The sequence below is a fragment of the Mustelus asterias genome, chromosome 21 (assembly GCF_964213995.1).
Source record: "Mustelus asterias chromosome 21, sMusAst1.hap1.1, whole genome shotgun sequence".
NCBI classification, from domain to species: domain Eukaryota; kingdom Metazoa; phylum Chordata; class Chondrichthyes; order Carcharhiniformes; family Triakidae; genus Mustelus; species Mustelus asterias.
The window spans coordinates 71884334-71910146 of record NC_135821.1 but is presented as its reverse complement, the minus strand read 5'-3'; the positions used below and the strand labels follow the sequence as shown (position 1 = coordinate 71910146).

The 25813-nt window shown below is 44.5% G+C and overlaps 1 protein-coding gene and 1 non-coding gene across 2 annotated transcripts; both read left to right on the top strand.

The window, feature by feature from the left end:
- The first annotated feature begins 2416 nt into the window (after positions 1-2416).
- ppp1r8a (protein phosphatase 1, regulatory subunit 8a) lies at positions 2417-23929 on the top strand. The gene is made up of 7 exons (XM_078238233.1): positions 2417-2498; positions 11839-11899; positions 14826-14979; positions 16079-16296; positions 17212-17356; positions 19396-19460; positions 20297-23929. The coding sequence occupies exons 1-7, from the start codon at positions 2455-2457 to the stop codon at positions 20654-20656; spliced, it is 1047 nt and encodes a 348-aa protein (XP_078094359.1). The 5' UTR covers positions 2417-2454; the 3' UTR covers positions 20657-23929.
- On the top strand, positions 12647-12806 carry LOC144509578 (small Cajal body-specific RNA 1). Its single transcript, XR_013500502.1, has one exon.
- Positions 23930-25813: the final 1884 nt, after the last annotated feature.

Here is a 25813-nt window from a genome sequence, read left to right as displayed (position 1 = left end):
TTTGTAGTTTTTTGTGGTCTTGGACAGAGCAGGAGCCATACCAAGATAAAAGCAAAATACTGCAGATGCTGGAATCTGAAACAAAAACAGAAATTGCTGGAAAATCTTAGCAGGTCTGATAACATCTGTGGAGAGAGAATAGAACATAGAACATAGAACAGTACAGCACAGAACAGGCCCTTCGGCCCACGATGTTGTGCCGAGCTTTATCTGAAACCAAGATCAAGCTATCCCACTCCCTATCATCCTGGTGTGCTCCATGTGCCTATCCAATAACCGCTTAAATGTTCCTAAAGTGTCTGACTCCACTATCACTGCAGGCAGTCCATTCCACACCCCAACCACTCTCTGCATAAAGAACCTACCTCTGATATCCTTCCTATATCTCCCACCATGAACCCTATAGTTATGCCCCCTTGTAATAGCTCCATCCACCCGAGGAAATAGTCTTTGAACGTTCACTCGATCTATCCCCTTCATCATTTTATAAACCTCTATTAAGTCTCCCCTCAGCCTCCTCTGCTCCAGAGAGAACAGCCCTAGCTCCCTCAACCTTTCCACATAAGACCTACCCTCCAAACCAGGCAGCATCCTGGTAAATCTCCTCTGCACTCTTTCCAGCGCTTCCACATCCTTCTTATAGTGAGGTGACCAAAACTGCACACAATATTCCAAATGTGGTCTCACCAAGGTCCTGTACAGTTGCAGCATAACCCCACGGCTCTTAAACTCCAACCCCCTGTTAATAAAAGCTAACACACTATAGGCCTTCTTCACAGCTCTATCCACTTGAGTGGCAACCTTTAGAGATCTGTGGATATGGACCCCAAGATCTCTCTGTTCCTCCACAGTCTTCAGAACCCTACCTTTGACCCTGTAATCCACATTTAAATTAGTCCTACCAAAATGAATCACCTCACATTTATCAGGGTTAAACTCCATTTGCCATTTTTCAGCCCAGCTTTGCATCCTATCTATGTCTCTTTGCAGCCTACAACAGCCCTCCACCTCATCCACTACTCCACCAATCTTGGTGTCATCAGCAAATTTACTGATCCACCCTTCAGCCCCCTCCTCTAAGTCATTAATAAAAATCACAAAGAGCAGAGGACCAAGCACTGATCCCTGCGGCACTCCGCTAGCAACCTGCCTTCAATCCGAAAATTTTCCATCCACCACCACCCTCTGTCTTCGATCAGACAGCCAGTTACCTATCCAATCGGCCAACTTTCCCTCTATCCCACACCTCCTCACTTTCATCATAAGCCGACCATGGGGGACCTTATCAAACGCCTTACTAAAATCCATGTATATGACATCAACTGCCCTACCTTCAGCAACACACTTAGAGCCAACATTTCGAATCTGGATGACCCTTTGTCAGGAGCCACACCTAGCTGTAATACAACCAGAAAGAGTGCTTTCTATGGTGCATCTGTAAAAATTGGTGAGAGTCGTAGTGGACATGCCAAATTTTGTTAGCCTTCTGAGAAAGTAGAGGTGTTGGTGGGCTTTCTTAACTATAGCATCGACATGGATGTACCAGGACAGGTTGTTGGTGATCTGGGCACCTAGAAACATGAAGCTCTCAACCATTTCCACTTCGTTCCCATTGATGTAGACAGGGGCATGTCCTCCACTACCCTTCCTAAAGTTGACGACTATTTCCTTTGTTTTGTTGACATTGAGGGACAGATTATTGTCACACCAGGTCACCAGATTCTCTATCACTTTCCCGTACTCCATTTGATCTTTGCTTGTGATCCGACCCACTACAGCAATGTCATCAGCAAACTTGGAAACCGAGTTGGAGGGGAATTTGGCCACACAGTCATAGGTGTGCAAGAGGTTACTGTGAAAACCCCCTAGCCGCCACACCCCCGGTGTCTGTTCGGGCACACTGAGGGAGAATTTAGCCAAGGCACCTAACCAGCACGTCTTTCGGACTGTGGGAGAAACCGGAGCATCCGGAGGAAACCCACGCAGAGATGGGGAGAGCATGCAGACTCCGTGCAGACAGTGACCCAAGCTGGGGATTAGAACCCGGGTCCCCTAACCACTAACATGGTCATAGGCGAGGATTGTGATGGAAGATTGTGGCCATCAGAGGCAAAATATTTCCAGGGGTTGAAGATTAATAGCTTTGGTTTTCTCAATATCTAGCTGGGGGGAGTTGTGGCTCAGGCAGAATCTACCAATGTAGTCAACATGAGACCAATAATTGCAACATTCACATTCCCAAACCTCTGCAGCATTGCCCCTGTCAACCATTGCTCGTAAAGGCTGCTGGGATTTGTAGTTCAAGCGCCCCCTATCGAGCTCACCGGTCACTGGAGGGAGAATTACATTTCCCGGCAGGCTGTGCAGGGTAATTTCTGGGCATGCGCGGGACGCCGATCCAGACCCCGCCCAGTTACCCACAATGCAGAGCGGTTGGCTCTCGGTCCGATTCAGATGCAGGCGATTCAGCTCAAAGCCGCCTTCGACTGTCCCACATGGTGAGTGCGCTGGGCTGCGGCCCCCTGTACACCGCCCGGCCCATCGGAGAGGGAGGAATGGAGCCGCAACCTCCCCACTGCAGCGCCTCCAGCCGCCCGCTGCGGCGCTTTGTATCGGGAGGCTGCAGCCTGCCGCGCTAGGCCGCGGTCTGAGAGCCCGGCAGCGACTGCCCCGCCCCCAAACCTAACCCCGCCCCCTCCCTCCCCATTCATCACCCCCCCCGCCAGAACCATCACCCCCCCGCCAGAACCATCACCCCCCCGCCAGAACCATCACCCCCCCGCCAGAACCATCACCCCCCCCGCCAGAACCATCACCCCCCCCGCCAGAACCATCACCCCCCCCCCCCCCGCCAGAACCATCAACCCCCCCCCCCCCGCCAGAACCATCACCCCCCCCGCCAGAACCATCACCCCCCCAATCCAGAACCATCACCCCCCCAATCCAGAACCATCACCCCCCCCGCCAGAACCATCACCCCCCCAATCCAGAACCATCACCCCCCCAATCCAGAACCATCACCCCCCCCGCCAGAACCATCACCCCCCCAATCCAGAACCATCACCCCCCCCGCCAGAACCATCACCCCCCCCGCCAGAACCATCACCCCCCCCGCCAGAACCATCACCCCCCCGCCAGAACCATCACCCCCCCGCCAGAACCATCACCCCCCCCCCCCCGCCAGAACCATCACCCCCCCAATCCAGAACCATCACCCCCCCAATCCAGAACCATCACCCCCCCCGCCAGAACCATCACCCCCCCAATCCAGAACCATCACCCCCCCCCCCGCCAGAACCATCACCCCCCCCGCCAGAACCATCACCCCCCCCGCCAGAACCATCACCCCCCCAATCCAGAACCATCACCCCCCCCAAGCAGAACCATCACCCCCCCCCGCCAGAACCATCACCCCCCCAATCCAGAACCATCACCCCCCGCCAGAACCATCACCCCCCCAATCCAGAACCATCACCCCCCCGCCAGAACCATCACCCCCCCAAGCAGAACCATCACCCCCCCCCCGCCAGAACCATCACCCCCCCCCGCCAGAACCATCACCCCCCCCCAAGCAAAACCATCACCCCCCCCCCAAGCAGAACCATCACCCCCCCCAAGCAGAACCATCACCCCCCCCAAGCAGAACCATCACCCCCCCCAAGCAGAACCATCACCCCCCCAAGCAGAACCATCACCCCCCCCAAGCAGAACCATCACCCCCCCAAGCAGAACCATCACCCCCCCCCAAGCAGAACCATCACCCCCCCCAAGCAGAACCATCGCCCCCCCCAAGCAGAACCATCGCCCCCCCCAAGCAGAACCATCGCCCCCCCCAAGCAGAACCATCGCCCCCCCCAAGCAGAACCATCGCCCCCCCCAAGCAGAACCATCGCCCCCCCCAAGCAGAACTATCGCCCCCCCCAAGCAGAACCATCGCCCCCCCCAAGCAGAACCATCGCCCCCCCCAAGCAGAACCATCGCCCCCCCCAAGCAGAACCATCGCCCCCCCCAAGCAGAACCATCGCCCCCCCCAAGCAGAACCATCGCCCCCCCCAAGCAGAACCATCGCCCCCCCCAAGCAGAACCATCACCCCCCCCAAGCAGAACCATCACCCCCCCCAAGCAGAACCATCACCCCCCCCCAAGCAGAACCATCACCCCCCCCCAAGCAGAACCATCACCCCCCCCCAAGCAGAACCATCACCCCCCCCCAAGCAGAACCATCACCCCCCCCAAGCAGAACCATCACCCCCCCCAAGCAGAACCATCACCCCCCCCCCAAGCAGAACCATCACCCCCCCCAAGCAGAACGATCACCCCCCCCCAAGCAGAACCATCACCCCCCCCAAGCAGAACCATCACCCCCCCCCCAAGCAGAACCATCACCCCCCCCCGCAACTAGAACCATCACCCCCCCCAACCAGAACCATCAACCCCCCCCCCAACCAGAACCACCACTCCCCGCCCCCTCCCCCAACCAGAACCATCACCCATTGTGGAATGTCTTGTGAAAAGGAAGAGGGAAGCTTATGTCGGGATGAGGAAACAAGGTTCAGATGGCTCGATTGAGGGTTACAAGTTAGCAAGGAATGAGCTGAAAAAGGGGCTTAGGAGAGCTAGGAGGGGACATGAGAAGTCCTTGGCGGGTCGGATCAAGGAAAACCCCAAGGCTTTTTACTCTTATGTGAGGAATAAAAGAATGACCAGGGTGAGGTTAGGGCCGGTCAAGGACAGTAGTGTGAACTTGTGTATGGAGTCAGTAGAGATAGGCGAGGTGATGAATGAATACTTTTCTTCAGTGTTCACCAAGGAGAGGGGCCATGTTTTTGAGGAAGAGAAGGTGTTACAGGCTAATAGGCTGGAGGAAATAGATGTTCGGAGGGAGGATGTCCTGGCAGTTTTGAATAAACTGAAGGTCGATAAGTCCCCTGGGCCTGATGAAATATATCCTAGGATTCTTTGGGAGGCAAGGGATGAGATTGCAGAGCCTTTGGCTTTGATCTTTGGGTCCTCGCTGTCCACGGGGATGGTGCCAGAGGACTGGAGAGTGGCGAATGTTGTTCCTCTGTTTAAGAAAGGGAATAGAAATGACCCTGGTAATTATAGACCGGTTAGTCTTACTTCGGTGGTTGATTAATTGATGGAAAAGGTCCTTAGGGATGGGATTTACGACCATTTAGAAAGATGCGGATTAATCCGGGATAGTCAGCACGGATTCGTGAAGGGCAAGTCGTGCCTCACAAATTTGATAGAATTTTTTGAGGAGGTAACTAAGTGTGTTGATGAAGGTAGGGCAGTTGATGTCATATACATGGATTTTAGTAAGGCGTTTGATAAGGTCCCCCATGGTTGGCTTATGATGAAAGTGAGGAGGTGTGGGATAGAGGGAAAGTTGGCCGATTGGATAGGTAACTGGCTGTCTGATCGAAGACAGAGGGTGGTGGTGGATGGAAAATTTTCGGATTGGAGGCAGGTTGCTAGCGGAGTGCCGCAGGGATCAGTGCTTGGGCCTCTGCTCTTTGTGATGTTTATTAATGACTTAGAGGAGGGGGCTGAAGGGTGGATTAGTAAATTTGCTGATGACACCAAGATTGGTGGAGTAGTGGATGAGGTGGAGGGCTGTTGTAGGCTGCAAAGAGACATAGATAGGATGCAAAGCTGGGCTGAAAAATGGCAAATGGAGTTTAACCCTGATAAATGTGAGGTGATTCATTTTGGTAGGACTAATTTAAATGTGGATTACAGGGTCAACGGTAGGGTTCTGAAGGCTGTGGAGGAACAGAGAGATCTTGGGGTTTATATCCACAGATCTCTAAAGGTTGCCACTCAAGTGGATAGAGCTGTGAAGAAGGCCTATAGTGTGTTAGCTTTTATCAACAGGGGTTGGAGTTTAAGAGCCGTGGGGTTATGCTGCAACTGTACAGGACCTTGGTGAGACCACATTTGGAATATTGTGTGCAGTTCTCGTCACCTCACTATAAGAAGGATGTGGAAGCGCTGGAAAGAGTGCAGAGGAGATTTACCAGGATGCTGCCTGGTTTGGAGGGTAGGTCTTATGAGGAAAGGTTGAGGGAGCTAGGGCTGTTCTCTCTGGAGCGGAGGAGGCTGAGGGGGGACTTAATAGAGGTTTATAAAATGATGAAGGGGATAGATAGAGTGAACGTTCAAAGACTATTTCCTCGGGTGGATGGAGCTATTACAAGGGGGCATAACTATAGGGTTCATGGTGGGAGATATAGGAAGGATATCAGAGGTAGGTTCTTTACGCAGAGAGTGGTTGGGGTGTGGAATGGACTGCCTGCAGTGATAGTGGAGTCAGACACTTTAGGAACATTTAAGTGGTTATTGGATAGGCACATGGAGCACACCAGGATGATAGGGAGTGGGATAGCTTGATCTTGGTTTCAGATAAAGCTCGGCACAACATCGTGGGCCGAAGGGCCTGTTCTGTGCTGTACTGTTCTATGTTCTCATCACCCCCCCCCCCCCCGCCAACCAGAACCATCACCCCCCCCCCCAACCAGAACCATCGCCCTCCCCCCCCCCCCCCAACCAGAACCATCGCCCTCCCCCGCAACCAGAACCATCGCCCTCCCCCGCAACCAGAACCATCGCCCTCCCCCCCAACCAGAACCATCGCCCTCCCCCCCAACCAGAACCATCGCACCCCCCCACCAACCACAACCCGCCACCATTACCCCCCCAACCACAACCTACCACCATTACCGCCCTCCCCCCCACAACCTACCACCATTACCCCCCCCACCTACCACCATTACCCCCCCCCCCCCACCTACCACCATTACTCCCCCCCCCCCCCCCCCCCCCCACCTACCACCATTACTCCCCCCCCCCCCCCCCCCCCCACCTACCACCATTACCCACCCCCCCCCAACCACAACCTGGGACATCATTCCCCCCCCCCGCCTCACCCAAACATGTCCACACCCCCACCTCTTTTCCCCCCCCCCCGTCCTAACCCCCACCCTCCCTTGCCCCCAACCAGGGGTGGTACCTCCAAACCAAAACCTGTCTCTCCCCTCTCAACCCCCCCCCCGGGCCTGGCACCATCTCCAACTCCCCAAAATGCCAACACCGCCCCCTCCAACAAAGCCTGGCACCATCTTCCCTTTCTCTTCCCCCTCCCCCAAACCAAAGCCTGGCATTATCTCTCTCACCCTCCCCAAACAAAACCTGCCAATAAATCTCCCCCCCCCCCCCCCCCCTCGCCAACAAAACCTGGCACTATCTTTCTCACCCTCCCTTGTCCCCCCCAAAAAAAAATCTGATATCGCTTCACTTCCCCCACCCCAAAGCCTGGCACTCATTCCTCCCCAACCCAACCCAACTCCTCAAGCCTGGCAATATTTCCACCCCCACCCTCCAAAAATATGTTTGGCACACTACCTCTTCCCATTGTCTCAGCATGATGCTATACACCCCCTACCAGCCTGGTACTATTCCCCCCAGAGCCCAGCACACTCCCTCCCTCTTCCCCACAACCTCACTATTCCTCCCAGAAGCCCATTTCCCTCGCCACTCACATACACCACCACCCTTTCCCCACACAGGTCTCCAGCCTCATCCCCTGTCATTCCCCCCTCAATCCAACCCCCAATATTACCCATCTCCCCACAGAGCTCAACATCCAGTCAATCCTTCCGCAGGCCCATCTCTGAGTCCTCCTTCCCTTTGTGTTATTCCCCTGTTCCTTGCAGTCCTCTTGGACTTGGCTCACCACCTTGCCTTCCATTCCCTGAGCTTGAGCTTCAGGGCAATAGAGCAGGACCCTGGATGTGTTTGGTGGAAATTGGAGGGTTTAACTATTTAACAAAATGGGGCAAAGATTTATAAGCAGATGATGCTATGAGCACATCCACTCTAACGTCTCTGCATCAAGTTTTGTTAGAATGCTTGTGTCAAGGAATTAATGGGATTTGATAGCTCTGAGCTTTGTCCAACCAAAGGCCCTGTACAGATGTAAATTCTTGATATGTGATCCCACCCTGCAATGATAATTTACTGAGTTGGATTATGCATTGCCAGATTTAAGCAATGTCTTTTGGAGTATACTTTGTCTGATTACTGTGAATATGCTGTGGAACCAGTTAAATTTCATTCAGAAAGAGAAACAAAGGTGCTGAAATTGGTGGTGCTGAGGGAATTATCTCTCTTTACACTATTTGGTACCCTACAACTCTTCCTCTTTGCATTTGAGTGTTGGTCATATCCACTGCTGTCTATTGCAGGCACTTGACTGTTTAGTGGAGTGCAAGGTGATGGCCTGGTGGTATAATCGTTGGACTATTAATCCAGAAACTCAGCTAGTGTTCTGGGGACCCGGGTTCGAATCCCACCGCAGCAGCAGGTGGAACTTGAATTCAATAAAAAAAATTTGGAATCAAGAATCTACTGATGACCGTGAAACTATTGTCAATTGTCAGAAAAACCCATCTGGTTCACTCATGTCCTTTAGGAAAGGAAATCTGCCGTCCTTACCTAGTCTGGCCCACTTGTGACTCCAGAGCAGCAGCAATATGATTGACACTCAACTCCCCTCGGGCAATTAGGGATGGACAATAAACGCTGGCCAGCCAGTGACGTACATGTCCCACAAAAGAATTTTTTAAAAATTGGGTTGGTTGCAATTTTCCATACCATGTTCGCAAGCCTGTGATTTTCTGGTGACGAAGGTACTGGGTTGGTCAATGCCTGTTTGAACTCTGACATGGCTGACCACACCATCTCTGTCCAGCTCATTTGACTTGCCCTTGCTTGGTTGCATCTCTAGCAATCCAATTGTGCAGCCAGCGTATCTATAGAAATGACTTTTCTTGTCGCCACAACTTTGCTTCTTCAAAATTCCTGAAGAAACTATCCTTGGTCTCATCTTTCTCGCCTGTACAGAGCCCTTTGGCTTTGACAAAGGGTCATCTGGACTCGAAACGTCAGCTCTTTACTCTTCTTACAGTTGCTGCCAGACCTGCTGAGATTTTCCAGCATTTTCTCTTTTGGTTTCAGGGCCCTTTGGCACTGTCATACAAAAACATGAGAGGTAGAGGCGGAAGCCTCACAACATTTAAAAAGTATTTAGATGAGTATTTGAAATGCCTTTGCATGCAAGGCTATGGACCAAGTGCTGGAAAATGGGATTGAAATAGATAGGTGCTTGATGACCAGTGCAGACATGATGGGCCGAAGGGCCTCTTCCTGTGCTGTAATTCTCTATGAAACATTGATACCTCTTTCAGACCTGTGTTGACATCTAGTCCTGGATGAACTGCAGTATTTTTAAATATTGGGAAGATTAAGTCATTCACCTACGAGCTTTGAACCTCAGCCACTGACTCTATCCCTGCGCTGCAACCATTGTTCAGGGTGTTACCTAGGCAGCCTATTCAACCCTGTGCTAGATTGTCAACCCCTTTTCCTCTCCATCAGAAAGGCTGTCAACATCCGCTTCCTTAACATCACCTGTCTCCTTCACTACATTAACACTTTGCTACTGACCTCTCACCAACTACTCCTGGCTGGTCTCCCAGCTGCGTACCAGAAACCTCGGCTCATCTGAATCTCTGCTGCCTGTATTGTGTCACTGTAATTCTGCTGCATTATGTTCACCAAACCATGATGCCTGTCTTTGCTGATCTACATCACTTCTTGAGCTCCATTGTTGAGCGAGGGGATGGTGGGGGGATGTTAGAAAGAGTGTGTCTACAATAAATAATCCATTATCGGGATATACTTCTGCATTAACAATGGAGAATTGTTGATAGAATTATCCATGTCAACTAAACACTACCTTTACCCAACTCTGTGGTCAGAAAGTTTATTTAAAGAGGTGCTCCCAATAGCAGGTAGAAAAATTCAGAATGATGTTAAATGGTTCCTTATGTCAGTCATAATTGATCATCTCCCAAATCGCCAGATGAGCCACCACCTGGTATTACACTCAAAATGCTCTTTCTAGAACAGCCTGTTTCCTCAGCAGGAATCTATATTTGACCTGCTGTGTCTTTCTCCCAGTTCATGTGTATGTAGTATGAAATTTTTGTATGTTAACCATACCTGTTCTGTAGAAATTCTAAAGACAGAACTGATCTTGTTAAGTAAATGATAATATAGAAAGCTGGAGTCAATCAGCATCTCAGGTAAAATGTTACCTGTGCACTGCATATCATCTTTATTGCAAGGCTGTGAAGTGTTTCTTGTAATCCATGATTTTAGTTGTCAGTTTTAATCAACACAAGGTCCTTCTCGACAAAATAAATTTTTGGCAAGTTTATCACAACCATAACTGACACAGAATGTATGTGGATAGCAGTGAAGCTCGCCCGCATTTGGGGTTGTTTGAAGGTAAGGTTTATCAAGGGGGCACTTGATACAATGTAAATTTTCTTGAAAGATATTTATGCCCCTGTCTGCTACATTGTGAAACCTACTATAGATTGCATCTGCGAGAATTATTTTTTAATCACATTTCTGGCTACAATATGAAGTTGCCGTTGTGGTTGCCATTTTAACTCCGACTACCAGACCTAAAAATATCCTCTTCAAGGAAACTTAAATCATGGCGGTGTCAAGAAAGGTGAAGAGTGCAAGGCACTTTTTAAAGAAAAGCAAGGGTTTTTCTGTTGTCCTGGCCAAAAATATCACTGAACCATCTTAAACAATCAGATTTTTTCCCCTTTATTACATTGCTGTTTGGTGGTGCTTGGTGTACACAAATTGGCCTCAGCATTTCCTACATTACAACTGTGACCAACTTCAGAAGTAGTTTGGCTGCTAACTGCTTTAAGATAACCTGGGAATGTGCAAAGCACCATATACATGCAAGTCGGTTTTATCCAGCAATGAAACAGCTTCAATTATAGCACAATATAGATTACTAAGTGGTGCCACAAACCAAAAGGTCGAAAGATGTAGCTAGTGTTTTTTTTTAATCCATCCGTGGGACATGTGCGTCACTGGCTGGCCAGCATTTGTTGCCTATCCCTAGTTGCCCTTGGAGGGCAGTTGAGAGTCAACCACATTGCTATGTCTCTGGAGTCACATGTAGGCCAGACATGTGAAAGCAGATTTCCTTCCCTAAAGGACATTAGTGAACCAGATGGGTTTTTCCAACAATCGACAATGGTTTCATGGTCATCAGTAGATTCTTAATTCCCGATTTTTTTTTTTACTGAGTTCAAATTCTGTCTGCCGTGGTGGGTTTCGAACCCGGCTCCCCAGAACATTAGCTGAGTTTCTGAATTAATGTGAAAGCAAAAATACTGCGGATGCTGGAATCTGAAACAAAAGCAGAAAATGCTGGAAAATCTCAGCAGGTCTGACAGCATCTGTGGAGAGAGAGCCGACATTTTGATGAAGGGTCATCCAGACTCGAAACGTTGGCTCCATTCTCTCTCTCCACAGATGCTGTCAGACCTGCTGAGATTTTCCAGCATTTTCTGTTTTTGTTTCTGGATTAAATAGTCTAGTTACAATACCACTAGGCCATCGCGCCCCCACCCCTTGTAATAGAAAAAGTAAAATAGAGAAATTTAGAATACAAAACAGATGTTTCAAGAGAGGTGACCAATCTCTTTAGGCTTTATTATTGAATATTTGCACGTGTAATACTCATTAATTTTGCTTATTCAGATCTTCCATATCATAGGTTACTTTAAGTCCTTCAGTAAAGATCTGCTCTGAGTGACTCAAGTCATTTTGCTGTTTCTGGTATAAAAGATTTGATTGCACTCATGAGAATTTGTTTTTGTATGTGCAGACTTTTTAAGTAACCACTTATCTTGGTCAGCATACAGTGACATACTAACAAACTTTTTCGAATTTCAGGGCAGGAAAGCCTCCGCCTGGACTTCACTTGGATGTTGTGAAAGGAGACAAGCTAGTAGAGGTGAACATTTGTATTGTATTTTCTTTTGGGCAAAGAAATGTGGAAATTGACATTTCACGCTTCTTCATAATTGCTGCACGGGAATAGCCGTGCGATTGTATTGATAATTGAGTCTGCTGGGAATGCCTGGGAAACGCTTGCCATGGCACAAATTGGACGCATTCATGAACGGGGTTGCTGTTCAAAGCATCATCCAAGTTTGAAGTGTAAATTGAAGCTGAAGGTTCACAAGTGTTAATCTAGATTGAAGATCTGAAGAGCTTAATCTACTTTTCAGTCACTTTCATTGTAAACCAGTCTAGGTAATGCACTGGAAATTCTCTTCATGTTTGAATTCCTTCATGAGCTTCCCTGCTGCCCCCATACTTTCCATTGTCTCTCCAAGCCTCCTGAGCCCCACCTCATCTCAACTGTGTGCACCTTCAGCTGTCTATAATCCCTATTCTGGGATTTGCTTGTTAAAGCGTGCTCTCTATCTCTCCATCTCCCTCCTGTCCATTAAGATTCTTTGGCAGGTCCTGCTCACATCTCCATTTTGTTTTGTCGTCCTTTTTTTTGATTTCACCTCAATAAAGTATTTTTGGATATTTGCCAAAAGCTGCTTTACAAATGCAAGTTGTTAGGAACATCGGACATGTTATAAGCAGATTGCTCAGGTTAACTTGTTACAGCCAGGATTTTGTATTTTGTGCTCTGCTGGGTTACTGCAATGTATGACATTTTATATTAAAGATGAGGGAGGGAGGGATGCACCAGATACTAACCTGGCTGTCGATGTCACAGCTCCGTTATAGGTCTGAGACAAACTGTGATCGCTGGGTCCAAGTGGTGCTATATCAAAAAAAAACCTTGAGCATATTAGCTCAGTGTGCAGAGAAACACTGAGTTATAACTCAGAGGTACAACATTCCTGCGCAGTTAGAACTCTCTGGTTTATATTCTTTGTTAGAATTAATGGCCCAGAAGTTGCTAAAGTGGGGCATTTCGTGGCGTGCCCCGAGTTGTTTTTTTCTTCATCCTTGAGCTCAAATTCTTTTGCTGGAAGTGCAGATTTGCTATTGGTCAATGGGACATCTGGTACACTGGTGAATGACCGAGCTAAGGGGCAAAGAGGGTGCAATTACATTTGTCGGTGTGGTCTATAGACCACCAGCTAATTGATGGAGTGTGCAGATAGGTGTCACCTGAAGTTCGATGCAGAGAAGTGTGAGGTAATGCATTTTGGTGGGAAGAACATGGAGAGACAATATAAAATAATAGGTACAATTCTTAAAGGGGCGCTCGAGCAGAGGGACTTGGGTGTATGTATGCATTGATCATTGAAGGTGGCAGGGGAGGTGGAGTAAGCAATTGATAAAGCATATAGTATTCTGGGCTTTATTAATAGGGGTATATAGTACAAGAGCAAGGAGATTATGCTGAACTTGTACAAAACACTAATTAGACTTCAGCTGGAATGTTGTGTACAGTTCTGGCACCACACTATAGGAAGGAGATGAAAGCATTGGAGAGAGTGCAGAAGAGGTTCACAAGAAGCTGTTCCTGATTGTAAAAGGATCACGAACAAGAGGGCACAGATTTGAGTGATTTGCAAAAGAAGCAAATGTGATGTGAGAAAAAAGCTTTTTCACACAGTGTGTGTTTGGGGTCTGGAATGCACTGCCTGGACATGTGGTGGAGGCAGGTTCAAGCAAAGCATTCAAGAGGTCATTGAATGATCATCTGAGTAGAAATAATGTGTAGTGGTACAGGGAGAAGGAAGGGAAATGACATTGTCATGATGCTTGCTTGGGGAGCCGATACAGACACGATGGGCCAAATGTCGTCGTCCTGCACCATAACGATTCTATGACTGGAACAATAATCTTATAAGGTTAGAGAAAGAAACAGAATGAACAACAGTGAAGAATTCAGAGCGAGTTAAAGGTCAAATTAAATAGAGAAAGGGAGGCGGGGACAATATCAGATTACAGGTGGGAAGAAAAAGCAAGAAAAAATGCAAAGATTTAAAACTAAAATAACTCTACGAACAATTTACTACCAGCTGGAGAGAGACTCCACAATTTCAGTTGTTTCCTTTTGGGCCCCCAAGGTTGAATTACTTTGCAAGAAGATAAACTATTAAGCATCCTCACATCGTCAAATAGCAGCCTTAACTTCCTGAAGTGGGTTTCATTCATATTTTAAGATTCAATATCGGTCGTGTCTTGACTTTGAAGGGGTGATTGTTGTTGAGATCTCATTGCTGCAAAGTTAATAACGGAACAGCACGAATCATCTGCCAATTTTGGCAGTTTGCAACTCACGACATTGCTCTTCCTCACCGCTAATTGCTGAAGTTTTTTTAACATGCTGATGTTAAAAGAAGATTGCATTAAGCATGCTGTTATTTTCCTCAAAATTCCGTGGCAAATCTTTCCGAAATTGCGAAGAAGTCAATAAACTTGTATTAGGAAATATCGTACGGCTTAAAAAGTGTTGTACTTGAAGAATGCAGTGGTTGTCAACTTCTATTAATTCTCTCATCTGCCCTTGAACAAATAGTTTCAATAGCTTGCTGTTTTTTTATCCTGGTATTGGGGCAGCATGGAAGCACCGTGGTTAGCACTGCTGCTTCACAGCGCCAGGGACCAGGTTCGATTGCTGGCTTTGGGTCACTGTGTGGAGTTTGCACATTCTCCCCGTGTCTGCGTGGGTTTCCTCCTGCATTCTGAAAGACGTGCTGGTTAGGAGTATTGACCCGAACAGGCGCTGGAGTGTGGCGACTAGGGGAATTTCACAGTAACTTCATTGCAATGTTAATGTAAGCCTTACTTGTGACTAATAAATAAATTTATTGTTTTTCTGACTTTGTTGTTGTGAACTGAATGAGTAAGTAATAGAAAACAATTAAATAATACAAGTCAAATTGGTCCTTTTTCTCCAGAAACTCATCATTGATGAGAAAAAATACTACCTCTTTGGAAGAAACCCCGACATTTGTGATTTTACCATTGACCATCAGTCATGTTCGCGAGTCCACGCTGCGTTGGTCTATCACAAACATTTGAAAAGAGTTTTCATCATAGACCTGAACAGCAGTAAGTGCTATTTTATTGTATAGTTCAAGTATTTTGAGGAAAGTGCTTGCAGTGACCGAGTGTAAGGAACTCCAGAGCTTCAACATGAACACATTTGAGAGGCTACGTTAAATGACAAGATAAAGAAGAGCCTCAGTGATTCACACTTGTTTATTGATGAGATCAACTAAATAAGATTCCACAAGTTAACCACTCTCCGCATTTTAAATGTCAGCAAGCCATGGTTGTCTGCCTCTAAACTTATGACAACATCATTGACATTTGTAGTTGTGAACTCAGCGATGTAGGCCAAGGGTAAAATAGAATTATTTGTTATGAATGCTCCTGCCTCTGAGAATTTGGAATCCAAGCTCCAGATCCATTTATGGCTAGCTTCAAACCACTTGAAAATGGATATAGGCAAATGGCAGAGGGACTGATATGTAGCGCAAAAGTCTCATGTTCACACGGGAAACATCTGCAGGGCTATAAGAGTAAAAGAGTAAGACTGATTGCATAATTCTTTCAAAAGTTCTGCACAGACATGATTGCAGAATGACCTTCTCCTGTGCTTTGTGACTATAAATGCTGTGTTTTTAGATTTTTGAAACTTGTGCTTTTGACAATCCCTTTGAGCTCTGCTTCCACTAAGAAGGCTTTTTTCCTAGTGGCTTTTGCTACCAAATAAACCTGTTGGACTTTAACCTGGTGTTGTGAGACTTCTTACGGCTTTTTTCCAGACAGTGGTTTTATAATATTGGCTTCAAACCTTGATTAGTAAGGAAAAACTAAGTTTTTGTTTGTGATACAGATTGTTAAGAACAATTTTCTTTTGTAAGTACTGCTCTCAAACTGGCTAAAAACTTGTACTGGAGCAAAAGATCTTATTTTGGAATCCCAGACCCAAGTTTTTTTTTCAAAAGCTGTTATTAAAAACAACATATCCAGTACATATTTTTTGTCAGCAATCAACACGCAAGCAATTGAAAGCACAGCATCTTTCAGCATTAACTTCTACCTTTGTTGGGGGGGCTTGCGTGTTAAATTAACCAGGTAATCATTTACTTCTGCATCAAGTACTTAATTGGTGAATCAGCTAAGTAAGTAATTACTCTTGCAGCTCATGGTACGTACCTGGGGCATCTTCGTTTGGAGCCCCACAAACCACAGCAGGTTCCCATAGATTCCACATTGTCGTTTGGAGCCTCAACACGAGCTTACACGCTACGGGAAAAGCCACAGACAATGCCATCCGCCATCAAGGGTGATGAGAATGTGGCAGAAGATGATGAACTGAAAGGATTGCTGGGTTTGCCTGAAGAAGAGACAGAACTAGATGTAAGTGCAGCTTTCCATTAACATTGGGATCAATTTCTGCCGAGCTGCATAGTTTAAAAAGTACATCAAAAATTCAAAGAACTGTGTGTCATCGTGGTAATGGTTCCAAGGTGACAGTGGGTTCTTGTAGGAGTGAGTGTAGTTATCGAATTATATAAATATACATCTAGTTTGGTGACATTGGTTTAATAGAACTGTGTAATGCTGAACATTAGCAGCTATAATGAAGATCCACCACTTTTTTAACGTCCTATTTCAAACACTTTAGTAACATGGCACTCTAAATATGCAATTGTGTCTACCAATTCTGATTTTCGCCCTATTTTTAAAATAAAGCATCAGCCAGTTTCTTTATCCTTTGTATTTCTGTACCTGTCAGAGCGCGGGGAATTTTATGGCATGGTCTTATGATTCAAGGAGACAGAATTGGAACTTGTTTGGATCCTGGAATCATAGAAACTCTACAGTGCAGAAGGAGGCCATTCAGCCCATCGACTCTGCATCGACATCAATCCCACCAGGCCCTATTCCCGGAACCTCACATATTTACCCTGCTAATCCCTCTAACCTACGCATCCCGAGACACTAAGAGGCAATTTGGCACAGCTAATGCACCTAACCCGCACATCTTTAGACTGTGGAAGGAAACCGGAGCACCCGGAGGAAATTCACGCAGACACGGGGAGAACGTGCAAACTCCACACAGACAGTGACCCAAGCTGGGAATCAAACCCAGGTCCCTGGAGCTGTGAGGCAGTAATGCTAACCGCTGTGCAATTGTGCCGCCCCAAGTGAAGTGGGGGCAATATTTTTATCGTTTCACTTGGTCAAGCAGTTTGATATAAAGAGTGCCTTTTCAAGTTAAAGTAAAAAGATGTATCTGTGAAATGTTATGCTTTTCTTTGCCTCCCTTAGAATTTGACAGAATTTAACACAGCTCATAACAAAAGAATATCTACACTGACAATTGAGGAAGGAAATCTGGAGATCCAGAGGCCAAAACGTAAAAGAAAGAGCTACCGAGTATCATTCAGTGATGATGAAGAGATCATAAATCCAGGTATGACCACCTTCAACCTTCATATAAATTTCACACTTAAAGCAATGATTTCATAGAATCCCTACAGTGCAGGAAGAGGCCTTTCGGTTCATTGAGTCTGCACCGACTTTCTGACGGAACATCTTACCCAGGCCCATTCCCTTAACCCCACGCATTTATCCCGCTAATCCCCCAACCTACACATCTTGGAACACGGAGGCAATTTAGCGTGGCCAATCCACCTAACCTGCGCATCTTTGGACTGAGAGGAAACACGAGCACCCAGGGGATACTTGCACAGGCACTGGAAGAACGTGCAAATTCCACACGGACAGTCACCCAAGGCTGGAATCCAACCCAGGTCTCTGGCATTGTGAGGCCGCAGTGCTCACCACAAGATATGCAACTTACAAATTTGGCATGTGATTTTCACAGCCTTCAGTTCTGAGCAAGCTTGGTGCCCTTGATGTAAAGTATTTTGTCGGGTCAGGTATAATGTGCCACTGCTATAAGCATGTATCTGAGTGCCCATTTTAGATTTATTCATGACTATCTTAATAATCATGAATAAATGGCTCCTGATTTTGGTCTGTTTTGGAAACAGCTTCATTATCTTAAAGATCACTCATCAGGTCACCTCCCCAGACTTCTTTTCTACAAGGTAAAGCCCCAACCTGTTCAATGTTTTCGGATAGCTATAACCTCTTTTGGTACAAGATCAACCTTGTAAATCTATTTTGAACCTTCTGCAGTCAATGTCTTTATATAATAAATTAATTGCCCTTTATATATTACAGCGACTAGAACTATGCATAGTCCTCCAAGTGTGGTTTAACCAAGATTTTATACAAGTTTAACTTCTCTGCTTTTTAAATCCACCCCCCTAGTAATAATCCCCAGTATCTTTTTTAATGGCTTCATTAATCTGTTAGTACTTTTAGTTAATGGTGTATCTGTACCTCGAGATCCATTTGTTACTCTACCCCATTTAGACTTGCTTTACAAGGAGTATGTGGTCTCCTTCTTCTGCCAACTCAAATGCACCACCTCACATTAATTCATATTAATTAATTTTTCAATTGCAATTTAAGTTATTTCAACTTGTACTTTGGCACTGTCCACCAACCTTAACCTCTAGTTTGGTGCTGCCTGCAAATATTGAAATTGTACTTGATTTCCAAGTCTGATTCACTTAGTTTAGTTTTTGTGAAAGTAGTAAAAATCCTTAATGGGCATCTACCTGACAGATATTAATTGAAAGTGAAGTGCTGCTTGTCCATGCTATCAATCACCTTGCTAACTGGTGTAAAGGAAATCCTCCTTGGTATTCAAATCCCATTTAGAACCTGGGCGAAATTCTAGCATTGTAGGCTGATATTTTATTCTCTTGTAATTCTAAAATTGTATAAATATTGATGTAGTCCTGCAATTATATAGTTGTTTGAACAAGCACGTTATCGGGAAATAATGATGCACTTTTACTGAAGTAATGTGTACATGGAGGTGCAGAAATGACAGCGCCACTGAGGATCATGTTCTACATAAGACGATAACTTGGCTGAATGATGGCACTTTTGCCTTTGAGTCAGACAACTGAGTTTAAGCCCAACTCCAAGGAACTATGCACATCATCTAGTCCAAAATCTCAGTACAACCCCAAGGGAGTGTTACATTGTCAGATGTTCCTGCTTTGGGGCGAAATGTCTAAACTGAAGTTGTGCCAGCCTGTTTGAGTGGATGTAAAGTGCCTGTGGCACGATTGGAAGATCATCAAGGAATCCTTCTGCTATCCTTACCAACATTTATCCTCCAACCAAAACCACCGAAAACTTCATTAACCAGTCATTCTCATTGTGAACTTGCAGAACAAATTAACTGCTATATTTTCCTACAACGTCAAGTGGTTGCATTTGAAAAATAATTATAGGGCCTGTACTGCGCTGTAATGTTCTATGTGAAACACTCTCTCATATGTCCTGAGCTCTGAAATATGTATATAAATGCAAGTTTATGTTCTTGTAATTTTCAACTGATGTGTCCTTTCTTGTCTCGTTTTTCAGAGGATGTTGATCCTTCAGTTGGTCGCTTCAGAAATATGGTTCAGACAGCAGTGGTACCACTCAAGGTAAAAAGTCAAGCCTTTTTGTTATTTATATTAGGCAGTGAAATATTTTATCTTCAATTTTTAATTAACTTGTACAGTCCAGACAAGATAGTATTTACTGCTTATTTGCAAAATATGGGAAACTTAGGCAAATTTAAAAATAACCTAACTTCTTGTAATCAATGATTGTAGCAGCCTTTTAATGATGCAACTTTTTGTAATAGCCATTTTTTAAGATTGTAAAATTAACTCGATACACAAAAACACTCCGGTATTTTTGATTGGGCGGCACGGTGGCACATTGGTTAGCATTGCTGCTTCACAGCTCCAGGGATCTGGGTTCGATTCCTGGCTTGGGTCACTATCTGTGAGGAGTTTGCACATTCTCCCTGTGTCTGCGTGGCTTTCCTCCTACAGTCCAAAGATGTGCGGGTTAGGTTGATTGGCCATGCTAAATTGCCCCTTGGTGTCAGGGAGATTAGCAGGGTAAATATGTGGGGTTACAGGAATGGGACCTGGGTGGGATTGTTGTCAGTGCAGGCTCGATGGGCCGGATGGCCTCCTGTGATTCTATGATTGGGAGCACATACATAGGATATGGATTTTCAAATAATATGTGGTTTCTTGAGATACGAAACATCACAGGTACAGGATGGGGGTCTTTCAAGTAGCAGCCTCCATGTTGTACCTTTTAAACATTTTACTGGCATGCATCTATTGTCTTACAGCAGGAGTTAGCCCTCCTAGGTCATGAGTGTTTCAATGTTTGGATAAGAAAACACTCTAATATTGATGAATTATGAAAGGAATATTGTTTCCAGAAGTTTAATTGTTTTATTTTTGGGGGGAAATTACAGAAAAAGAAGACGGAGAGTCCCAGTTCACTAGGCCTTGAAGATGGAGTTGCTAGGCGTATGCAGAATTTCCCATTCAACGCTAGTTTATATGGCGGCCTCCCTCCAACTAGTGGCGATTCTTCGTCTCAGCTACATGGTAATACAATGGGAACTGCGATGATAGGAGGACTACCTATGCCCTTCCCAAACCCTGCCCCAGAAGTGGACTTGGCACCAGCAGTCGTGCCGGCAACTGTGACTATGAACCCTGTTCCCAACCCTGGCGTGTTCAATGCAGAATCTGTTAATGAGCCGAAGAAAAAGAAATACGCCAAGGAGGCCTGGCCTGGCAAGAAGCCTACTCCATCATTACTTATTTGATCATCTGTTCCTTTTCTAAAAAAAATGAATAAAGTCACCTAGGATTTGAGGACCGAGAGGGGCTTTCTTTTAATTCTGTTAATATACCTAAGATTTATATGAGCTTTGTACAGATGTTTGTACAGTTATGTAATAGATTCACAGCCTTTTCAACATTTGCTGTTACTGCTTTTTACCTTTAACCTGTATTTCAGTGTAAATTACGTACAACATTGCCAGTTTTTGTTGGACTAAAATCACATAAACTATTTTTCTGCCATGTGTGCTTTGTTTGTGTCTAGAATAGGATAATAGGCCAGGGGCTGTACGTTTTTATATTGGGCTTTTTGGATTAGTAGGGGAAGCAGAGCACTGAAGTTTATGTGTGTGTGGTGTTTTTGATTTCAGCAAGTCATTTATTACAAGTGAAATTGCAATTTTCATTGCTGCTGGAACTGTTTGTTTAAAAAAAAAATACAGCATTCAGATCGCAAGTTGCACTTGTGTGTATTTAAAAGAAAAGTTACATCAAGACAAATTACTTTTGTTTTAACTTCAGTGGGTTACTGAGTAATCTTTGACTGGTTTCCACAAGTACACTTTGGCCCATTTTGATCACTGCGTGATTCTGTCCTGGAATGAACCTTGCTGGTTACTATATTTTGTAGACACCAGTTTCTATTTTGCAAATTGCTTTGAAGAGAAATCCATTCTCAAGTCAGGTAATTTTCTTATAGGGCTTTTTTCCTCTGTGTTTTGTTGTGAAATGTTGCCATTGTGAACATTTTGTGTTGATATGAAAGTCAGCTGGGAAATTAAAACCGCTCAAAAGTTTTAGAAAAAAGCCCTGTAAAAGTTATCTGCATTGGTGTGTGCTCAAAGGTCTATCATTACACTCAAAACAGTTTAGCTTTTTAAATACCTTAGGCTATCACCAGTGTGCCTTTTGTGTTATGGGATGATGAATTAGTTTGAGAACAAAGGTGTGTTTTGTGTGTGGCTGAGAATGTGTTACCAGTTCTCCATTTTTAAAATGAACTTTTATGAAATACAGATCAAAGGGTCAGAGAAGGTCGGAAATACCTCCTGACTAGAGCTCACAACATAGGCTGACATTTCCAGCGGGGAATACCGCGCTGTCGACAGTGCAATCACTCTGCCAGGGTATTAACCAAAGCTCTGTCCTCCTGACTCACATGAACATAAAAGATCCCACTACACTAACCCAGGATGAATGAGGAGTTCTTGTGTTCTGGTTAACATTTCTCCATCAAACAGGTTATCTGGTGGTTTATTTTATTGATGTTTGTGGGAGCTTGAAGTCCACAAATTGGCTGCTGCATTTCCTTGGACCAGAGCAGTGACGATATTTCAAAATTTACATAATTGGTTGTAAAGCATCTTGGAACACATTGAGATCATTTTTTTTAAAAAGCTATATAAATGCAAATTTTGCCTAGCTTTAAAGATTGTTCCAAGATAAAAGTGCAAAGTCATCAACTCAACAGATTTTTGAAATTTCTGGTCAGCCTTTTCTGAAAGATTTGTCATGGTTCAAGAAAAAAAAATTACTAAATCAAATGTTTGAAATCCTATAAGAGGAGCCATTTTTTTTTTTTGATAACGTCCAAATTGGCATTATCCTTCAAATCTGACCACCTCAACCTGGATGAAATTCACCGTCATAGTCATTAACTCATTCATACCAGTATTTAACATTTACTAATGATTTAGATGCGAGATTGCTTAATTGTATCCACTAACCGCGATTGAGTTTGCATCTTGTGTCTTTGCAAAGAATGGAATTTTATGAGGTACGCTGAGATGAGTGACTGCAGAAGCTTTGAAATACAGACTGTCCTATTTATTGAGGAAAGACATTTGAAACTTGCTGTCTGAGACAGGTAGAGGATAAGTGGTTCAATTTTGGGGGCTGCATACTACGGGAACAATACTTGAAATTTCAGCCAATTTTTTTTTTTAACATTGTGGTTCTGCATTTTGAGAAACAAAAGTATAAAAAATAGCAGCTTTGCAAGAATCCCATCTTCTAAAATATTGTTAAAAGATGTGAATTTCTGTAAGAACCGGTGACTAAGATAGATTTTTTCCAAATGTCTGTGAAGATGTTTTGATACGGCATTTTTTCACTCAGTGCCACACCCGCCAACCCTCCCAATTGCTGTTTTCTTGGAGCACTCTCATTGGATGGACAACTTACATGTGTGGAAATTGTTAGTGTGTTGCACTGTACTTGCAGCTTTCTGCACTTGACGAAACTAGCCCATAGATGAAATGGGGGTGGCACACTGCAGTTTTTTTTTACAGAAATCTTGAAAGGCAAGATTAGGAAAATTGAGAATAGTGGTGCCCAGCGAAAGGAAGAGAAAACACCTTTGTTGGAGGTAGCAGTAACTGAAAGATGTACTGAAAGATCTATTGTGACCTGCTATTTTCACCAGTTGAATCTAGTGCCCTTTGTGCTGTACCATTCATGTAAACGTTCATCCCATGATCTTTTGCAACGTCATTTTTGGTGTGACATACCCACGTTGTTAGATTTAAGTAACAGAGTGGGGCAGGATCCTCTGGGAAGGGGAACCCTTGTGTTACCCAAAGGTTTGCAAGTCTGGGTTAACTGCAGCAAAAACTATTTAGTGAATTGAAATGTGAAGCCTATGGAAGAGGCGGAGGTGATGCAATTGAATGTATTGCTTTAGTTTGTTGGCCACTTTTCATTTATTTCCTAATTTTCACAGCCAAATCTTGCTGTTATTTTTCTGCCAAGTAGCTGCAAATTACACGTTAATTTCAATTTTCTTAGTCCTTCAAGCAAATACATGTGTTACTTTCAATTTTTTCAGTCCTCAACTTTATGAAGGCAACTTGTGTGATCTTTAATAACACTGTTTTGTGCTTCAATAGTTGGGTGTAGTTTCTTATATTTAAAAAAAAGTATTGTAGGTTTGAGGACGTGACCATTGTAATTGGTAGCTAACAAAACTTCTTATTTCTTGTATAATCATTCTCCTTTAAGAGTACAAGAGGATACATCAAGTCATTACCTTTTTGTTTGTCAGCAGATTTGTAATTGGTGAAAACTTCAACGTTTTAAGAATAAATATCATGTATTATGTAAACTTGGAATTTCAATGTTCTCATTCAGACCTGAGATGTTGCTAAGTTACAAATGTGCAGGTTGCTTACAATTTTGTTCGGCAAAAGCCATGAGGAAAAATAAAATGCATAACTAAGAATGGCTACCTTCAAATTCATAACCAAATGGGCCATATTAATGACTGTTGTGTTGATTTAAGGTTATCAGCTGGCCACTATGAGGCTAGGCAAGAATTTGCTGTGGTACTTTGCAAAATTGCAATGTAAACAAACTGATTTTGGGTTTGTATATAAAAACATTGTATGGAAACGTGGCATTCAGTTTGAGTCCCACTTACTTGTATAATCCCATTTGATGACCTGCCCAACAATTGCAAGTTAACTAATTATGGTTTTGTCCTGTGCTGTTTCCCTTCCACTCTTCGCGGTGACAGCACAGATATTTTATTTATAGGTGCTGCATAATTTTGCAAATAAGAGAAAGGTACAGTAGTGGGTGGTTTGTGAGTTCATTCAGGCATTCATAAATATCTGGGTTTTTGCATAATATGTTAATACTCTACCTGTTTACCATCATACGCTTTGAGTTTTTGTGCCTTGCTGTTGCAGGGCGCACTTACATTGAGTATTTTCTTGTGTTGTGCTGAGATTTTTAAAACTGCTTGATAAGTTACTGAAAGAAATCAGCTAATGCAGAAGCGCTATACCTCAAACAGTTATTGAGATTGTTTGAATATTATCATTTATTAATTTATTTAAACTCAGTCATCCTATAATATGACCACAGTCTTTCTGACTATAATTGTGCTGTCGGATGGTCCTCTTAGACTGCTAGCTGCAAAATTCACGAACTTTTTTCTAACATAACACTTTCTCACTCTGATCATATACCACTTCCTTTTATGACATCACAGACTATTGCCGTTAACTCTCTCTGGGACCTCGTATAACATGCTCCATTACACCAGGCCAACCCCTTCCCAAATGGCTACATTTTAAACATGGGATATGATCAACACTTGCAGTTAATATTGAAAATCCAGTAGCTCAGACACCAGAGGCCTAGTAGCTCAGGCTGGGAAAATTTAAATTACAGTACTGTATTCCCATTAGCAATTTTGTGAAGCTAGTTTTCTTAATGCAATCTTTGTATTTCAAACTTGATTTGTTGAAGTGAAGTTTATTTATTAGTCACAGGGCAGCTTACATTAACACTGCAATGAAGTTACTGTGAAAATCCCCTAATCACCACATTCCGGCACCTGTTCGGGTACACTGAGAGATAATTTAGCATAGCCAATGCACATTTTAAGGAACACCTTTATGGAGAAGCGAGAGGCAACGAGGTTTAGGAAGGTAATTTTAGAGTTTGCAACCTTGGCAGCTGAAGGCATAACCCCCCCCCCCCCAATGGCAGGGTGATTAAAATTAGGGATGAGTGGGATGGGAGAACTGATGGAGTGCAGAGATGTGAATGTAAGATTACCAGAGGCAGGGAGTTGAAACAAGAATTTAAAAATCTAAGTTTATTTATTAGTGTCACAAGTAGGCTTACATTAATACAGCAATGAAGTTACTGCGAAAATCCTCGAGTCGTCACACTCCGGCACCTGTTCGGGTACGCTAAGAGTGAATTTAGTACGGCCAATGCACCTAACCAGCACGTCTTTCGGACTGTGGGAGGAAACCGGAGTACCTGGAGGAAACCCACACAGACATGGGGAGAATGTGCAGACTCCATGCAGACAGTGGCCCAAGCCGGGAATTGAACCTGGGTCCCTCATGCTGTGAGGCAGCAGTGCTAACCGCTGTGCTGCCATACTGCCCATTTGAGATCAAACCTTCAGTCTACTCTGAATTCAGAGTTGCTTAATTGAAATAATCTAATCGTTCATTCCTTCTTAACCAATCTTTTGCTTGCTTGTTATTAAATGCAAACTAATACAATTTGAAGGGGAAATGATTAGAATAAGATAATCATAGGACTCGAGGTGTGTGCTGGTTTATTAAAAGCTATCCAATTTGTCCCACTATTTCCTTAGTGCCCTTCTTGAGTATTTC

Bases quoted from the DNA above. Each gene is read 5' to 3' on its own strand.
- ppp1r8a (XM_078238233.1), top strand. From the start codon at position 2,455: ATGCAGGCGATTCAGCTCAAAGCCGCCTTCGACTGTCCCACATG. The intron at 17,357-19,395 runs GTATGACCACCT...CTCGTTTTTCAG, and splicing joins TGAAGAGATCATAAATCCAG to AGGATGTTGATCCTTCAGTT. The intron at 19,461-20,296 runs GTAAAAAGTCAA...GGGAAATTACAG, and splicing joins CAGCAGTGGTACCACTCAAG to AAAAAGAAGACGGAGAGTCC.